At 41.6% G+C, this 6803-nt stretch overlaps 1 protein-coding gene across 2 annotated transcripts; it reads left to right on the top strand.

The window, feature by feature from the left end:
* The first annotated feature begins 965 nt into the window (after window positions 1–965).
* Window positions 966–3332, top strand: SOX2 (SRY-box transcription factor 2). Of its 2 annotated transcripts, none has more exons than XM_075268661.1 (2): window positions 966–3117; window positions 3259–3332. In XM_075268661.1, the coding sequence occupies exon 1, from the start codon at window positions 1160–1162 to the stop codon at window positions 2102–2104; it is 945 nt and encodes a 314-aa protein (XP_075124762.1). In that variant the 5' UTR covers window positions 966–1159; the 3' UTR covers window positions 2105–3117; window positions 3259–3332. The 2 variants fall into 2 exon arrangements, with proteins under 2 accessions (XP_075124762.1, XP_075124761.1); XM_075268660.1 differs by having other exon boundaries at window positions 3228–3310.
* The last annotated feature ends 3471 nt before the right edge of the window (window positions 3333–6803 follow it).

Below are 6803 nucleotides of genomic sequence, written 5' to 3'. Positions count from 1 at the left end.
ACTTCTTGAAATGTGAAATCAGCCACGGTGGCTTCTTAGCAGAATTAAGAATTATTCGGTTGCTATGGCGAGGGGCTTTTTTTTTTTCATTCTGTTTGTATAGAAGGAGATTGTGTGAAGGACTGCTGGGGGCATTGGAGGGGGGAGGGCAAGCCTGAGAGCAAGTGGATGCCAAGAATGTGGAGACACCTGCAAACACAGGCCTCACATCTCCTGACCAGGACAGGGGCAGAGATAGTACATAGCCCAGAACAGGACTGGCATAGCTGGACCCCCAGTCCTGTGAGTGTGTGTGAGTATATGGTGTATATGTCTGTGTGTGGGTATATGGTGTATATGTTTGTGTGTGTGTGTATATGTCTGTGTGGGGAGGTATATGGTGTATCTGTCTGTGTGGGGGGTATATGACTTGGCGTATATGTCTGTGTGAAGGAGTTATATGGTGTATATGTCTGTGTGTGAGTATATGGTGTATGTGTGTGTGTGTGTGTGTGTGTGTGTGTGTGTGTGTATGGTGTATATGTCTGTAAGTATATGTCTGTGTGGGGGGGGGGTATATGACTTGGTGTATATGTCTGTGTGAGGGAGATATATGGGGTATATGTCTGTATAGGAGGGTATATGTCTGTATGGGGGGTATATAGCTTAGTGTATAGGTGTTTATATATGACTAATAGCGTAGTATTATCATGTGGGAAGAAGTTGGAGTGCTGCCTTGTATCCCCCCCACTTCCTCTTCATGAGGCGTGTGTGACCTGTTGCTGCTGCTGGGAGACAGAGGGAGGAGGAGTGGGCGTGGCCGGCCTGGCCGTGTTATAGGCTGCTGAGTCCTGCCCCCTCCCAGTGCACGCAGCCTGCCGCTCGCTGTTAACCACGCCCCTTTCATGCAAATCTAGAGAGTGCGACGCGCTGTGATTGGCCGCCCGCAGGCCATTTATTCCCTGACAGCCCCGTCACATGGACGCTTGTCTATTAACTTGTTTCAAAAAAGTATCCGCACTTGTCAAAGGCGCAGGATGAAAACTAGTTTGGTGGTTGTGTGAGAGCAGCGCGTCCACTGTGACTACTACCGTGTCCTAGCAGCTGCAGCCCCGGCACTACTACTCCTAGCAGCCTCCCTCCACTGCCTGGCTACAGGGCACCCACCAAAGCCGCGTGAATGTACAACATGATGGAGACCGAGCTCAAGCCCCCCGCCCCCCAGCAGACTTCTGGGGGCACCGGGAACTCCAACTCTGCGGCCAACAACCAGAAGAACAGCCCGGACCGGGTGAAACGACCTATGAACGCCTTCATGGTGTGGTCCAGGGGGCAGAGGAGGAAGATGGCCCAGGAGAATCCCAAGATGCACAACTCGGAGATCAGCAAGAGGCTGGGGGCCGAGTGGAAGCTGCTGTCCGAGGCCGAGAAGAGACCCTTCATCGACGAGGCCAAGAGGCTGCGAGCCCTGCACATGAAGGAGCACCCCGACTACAAGTACAGGCCCAGGAGGAAAACCAAAACCCTCATGAAGAAGGATAAGTACACCCTGCCCGGGGGCTTACTGGCACCAGGGGGCAACTCCATGAGCTCTGGGGTAGGGGTAGGGGCCAGCCTGGGCGCTGGGGTCAACCAGAGGATGGACAGTTATGCCCACATGAACGGCTGGACCAACGGGGGCTATGGCATGATGCAAGAGCAGCTCGGCTACCCGCAGCACCCGGGGCTCAATGCACACAATGCGGCTCAGATGCAGCCCATGCACCGCTACGATGTGAGTGCCCTCCAGTACAACTCCATGAGCAGCTCCCAGACCTACATGAACGGCTCCCCCACCTACAGCATGTCCTACTCCCAGCAAGGGGCCCCTGGCATGACCCTGGGCTCCATGGGCTCCGTGGTAAAGTCTGAGTCCAGCTCCAGCCCGCCAGTAGTCACTTCTTCTTCCCACTCGCGGGCTCCATGCCAGGCAGGTGACCTCCGGGACATGATCAGCATGTACCTACCTGGGGCAGAGGTGCCCGAGCCATCTGCCCAAAGCAGACTGCATATGTCCCAGCATTACCAGAGTGCATCAGTACCGGGCACAGCGATCAATGGCACGCTGCCTCTATCACACATGTGAGGACTAAAGCAGAAACTTTTATTAGTAGAGTTTGGACTTTTTTTGGACTATTTTTGTACAGAGGAAAAAAAATGGGGGGTTGGAAAAAAACAAAACAAAAAAAACAAAAAAAAACAAAAGAACTTGTAAAGAACCAGAGAAAAAGGAGATTACACAAAGTTCTAGGTAGAGACTGGGCAGAGAGTTGGCAGAAAATTCCCAATAATATTTAGAGCTAGTAATGAAATGTTTTATTATTCGCGAGGACCTTTTGTACAGTATTTATCAGATAAACATGGCACCCAATGGCCACTGTTTAGACGCTGCGACTTTGCCAATCTTTTTACACTTGTAGGTCAATGCAGCTTGGCATGAGCTGCAGGAGGGGAACACAATCTTTTTTTTTTTTTCTTTCCAATTTGGACATTTTATTCGTTTCTAGATAAATTGTATAAAAATATACCCAGGACCTGTAATACCCACTTGATAAAGGGCACAACAAAGTGGAAGATCTTATTTTTTTTTTCTACTCATTGACTTGTTAATTTATATCAGGCTATTCTCCATGGCTTCATCCTGCTCCACGAAACTACTGTGTTTGACATATTTTCTTATGGTTTGTAATATTTCTGTAAATTTATTGTGATGATATTTTAAGGGGTTTTTTTTGTTTTTCTTTTTTTTTTTTTGCTCTCATTTTCAGTAGATGTATTTTAAAAGAAAGACTCGGCTCGCTTCTAGCCCAGTCTATGTATATATATAAATATATGAACTAATCCCACCCTTATAACAGCGACATTTCCGACTTAAGTTTTTACTCCATTCTGCAGTTTGAGATAAATAAATTTTTGAAATATGGAATCTGAATTGACATTGAGTCTTTGCTTTCTTTTGTATCCATTCCTGTTAACCCTGTGAGGGCAGCATGCTTAGCTGTATATGATATGGTGACTTGTAATCCTTAATTCTTAGTGTTTCATGAATGTGATCAGTGACAGGGAGCCAGAATAATGGGACATCTATCTCCACACAAGGTAAATGTTGCTTTGACATTTGGTGATAAAGTGGATCACTGTAATCCATCCGTCAGCTTTCAGCTCCGACAAAACTTCTCTGTATTGCAAACAAATTGCGCCTATTACAGCTCTTATAATCCTGTCTCTATAAATTGCCAGCGGGCTCCAACCCTGGATATTATCTCCATCCACTAACCAGCCATAAAAGAAGCTTGTCCTCGGCCAGAAGAGGTCCTCCGGCTATAAGAGGTAGAGTTCTCCTTAATGTCATGTGTGAACGTGCCAGCCATTCCTTTGTACAGTCTTGTTATCAATAAGAAATAATCCATATATTAAATATCGCATCACTTCTATATGTGCACTGCTGCTTTATAGGAGGGAATGGGTTAAACTCTGGCTATGGCAACTTCTGCACCTTAAGGCACATCAAGATGTCGCCTTCTTGTATGATCGCCTCTGAATTAACCCTTGCGATTAGAATATAGATTAACATGTAAATGATCTATTTAAGCGGGGGGATTTTCTAATGAATGCCCCGGCCGCATATTAACATATATGTAATATTATTATAGATATTTGTGGAGCTGTTCAGATATTTTTTACTGTTCAGTCGCTAGATTTCAGAATGGCGCAGACATATTAAGGCAGGAATGTTTTTGGACATTTGCACTTTATTTCTAATGCGCATTTACTGGCTCTTATAGATGAATAAAATCTAAAAATAAATGTATCTTACATGTGGATGCGATATATAATATATATATATATATATATATATATATATATATATATATATATATATATATATTCAATTATTAGTAATTATTCATCTTATATAAATGTGTATTTATCAGACCCGATGATATAAGGGCCCTCCAGGTATATTGGCTTCCAGGAACTTGTGTATGAGAATTATGATCTAAATCTAGAGATATTAAATATAAATATGTACATGGCAGCCATTCCCTCCATGACTGTTCCTGACAGTCAGAGGGGTTTCTTTAGGCTTATCCGTGTAGATCATTAATATATATGTATATGTGCTTTACGCTTTACAGTAATGTCTGTCTAGCCCTGAATACTTGGTATAATGTAATATCTTATAGATCAGTTCTATCGCTCTAAGCTTTACAAAAAATATCTCTTATATCAGAGTAATGTCTCTAGATGAGGATCTCTATGATCTTACATTCTTGGTTTGTAGCAATATCTCCTAGGTTAGAATATTATCTCTCTGGTCTTATATAGTTTACTTCGCTTTGGTAACTGGTTTTTCTCTGTATTTGGTTCATAGAAATGTTTTTCTTTTTGTTTTCCATACATATCTTAGAAACATGTGTGTAGTTTGTGTTTACAGTAATGTGTTTCTTGCTTTATACACCTGGCTTAATGTCTCTTAGGTCAGACAATTGTCTTTGCTCTTATTTAATAGTGTTAATGTCTCTTAGGTCAGATAATTGTCTTTGGGCTAATGTAATAGTGTTAATGTCTCTAGCTGAGACAACTGCTTCTAGTTTTCACACCTTGAGTGTACAAATGTCTCCTAAGTTTCAGTCTTATTGTCTCACAGGTCGTCACTCTTGGTTTAGATATTTCTTACTCCTTGTACTTGGGTTAGTGATTTCTTTTAGTAAGACTAAGGTTTCTCTAATACTGTGGCTGAGTAATGTCTCTATACTTACAGTATCTCTGTATATTGGCTTTAGCTCGCAGTCTCCTAGTATACAATAATTCAGGTTGTAGTCATCTCTTATTTTGGAGTCATTTCTGCTTAGAAACCTAGTACAATAGTTATGTGATAAATATTAAGTCAATTTTATCTTACAATCTTGCTCCAGACTTTTAGTCCCTTGTGTCTGTCTGTCGCGCTTTCCATACATTCTAGGTAATATATAGTAGTGAATGAAGTCGCCTATAGTGCTATGTCCCCAGCCTTGCTTTAGGGTGCAGCATAATGTTTGGATGACTCGGCTGATGAGATTACAGTTCCCCATGTGATTGTATTAAGCAGCCTGGTGAAGTATTTTGTAGAACAGGGCAGTAGATTAGCAGCATCCTTGGCAAGGCAGCCTGACTCCTCATACACTGTCTCAGGGGAGCGCGGCTCACATTAACTGCTAAATGAATATTTGACAAGGGCTCACTCGGAGGCTTTATTACTACAAACGTGTCCCTACTGGACTGGCTGGGGTCAGAGGACACCGGCTCAATCAATTATTCAGCCCAGAGACAGTAGCCGGGCTCTCGGGAGAGCTGCACAGATTTTATAGGCAAAATAGATTAGAATGTGGAGCAATGGAGCTGAGTACAGAGGGGAGATGCCATAGATCATGGTATACTGATCATCATGGATGGATGGATGGATAGATAGATAGATAGATAGATAGATAGATAGATAGATAGAAAGAATAGATTAGAATGTCGAGCAATGGAACTGAGTGCAGAGAGATACCATAGATGAGGTTATACTGATCACAAGAAGACTGGTCATCATGAATGGATAGATGGAAGGATGGATAGATAGAAAGAAACTCACACCCCCATCTATCTATCATTAATTGTAGATAGATATATAGATAGCCAAATAGGTAAGGTATAGATAGATAGATAGATAGATAGATAGAAGCTCATACTCCTATCTATCTATCTATCTATCTATCTATCTATCTATCTATCTATCGTTAATGGTAGGTAGATAGATATATAGATAGCCAAATAGGTATGGCATAAATCACACTCGTTTATATAGATAGCCAAATAGGTATAGTAGATGTATACATAGAAAGACAGACAGTAACATATTGCATATTCTCCTTATTAGTATAAATTACTGTCGATAGCGATCATTTATGGTAAATAAGTTTGGTATAAATAGATCTATCGATAGACAGTGATGGGAATACTGTCTATGTATAATTAGGTTTGGTACAAATATATATAGCTAAAGTCATAAATATATTAATAATAGATACCTATTTATACCAGATCTATCTATCTATCTATCTATCTATCTATCTATCTATCTATCTATCTATCTATCTATCTATCTATGATAGAAAAATACGTCTGGTTCAAATAGTCATGCATTATTAATATCATATAGACAGATAGGTTTGGTATAAGTCGATCTGTTTATAAATTACAAAATGTTTTAAATCATTAGAATTGGTTAATTAATAAACTTTCGTTTAACTTTAAGAGACATGTGCAGCCCTCCCCCTTAAGCACTAGTGCTGCAGGCTATATGGCCCTGCTATAATGAGAGGTATAGGCTGTTTTTCTCTTTCACACTGGACTATGAGACATTTTGCAATGTAAATGAGTTTTGTGTGATAAGTTTTTGGGGCCTTTGAGTTGGTAAAACTTCCATTCTTGGGAGAGATAAAAGCCTTACAATAGGGGCTGCTGTGGGCTCCTTACCCTTTGTAAATAGGCAGCGCTATGCATTGCATACTGCCTAGAGTGTTTGTAGTGTGTATATGTGCATACTGGATAAACCGCATTCCTCTTACTATGCCTACTAGGTGTATTGATGATTGGCAATTCTCTAGAAATCCATTGATTTCCAAACGGTCAGTCGTCTATATTGTAAGTGCAGGGATCTCTGGAAAGTTGTGTCCGTATTTCTGCAGGAGATCAAAAATACATTTTTAACTAGTGCAGGGAAGGAAAGAAATATGGAAAGAATCTAGACTTTGGGCCAG

Source organism: Leptodactylus fuscus, chromosome 3, assembly GCF_031893055.1.
Source record: "Leptodactylus fuscus isolate aLepFus1 chromosome 3, aLepFus1.hap2, whole genome shotgun sequence".
In the NCBI taxonomy this organism is placed as follows: Eukaryota; Metazoa; Chordata; class Amphibia; order Anura; family Leptodactylidae; genus Leptodactylus; species Leptodactylus fuscus.
Note: the sequence above shows the minus strand (reverse complement) of the source record. Positions and strands in the feature narration are given on the sequence as shown.

Excerpts from the sequence above, each read along its gene's own strand:
- SOX2 (XM_075268661.1), top strand. The coding sequence starts at position 1,160 with ATGTACAACATGATGGAGACCGAGCTCAAGCCCCCCGCCCCCCAGCAG.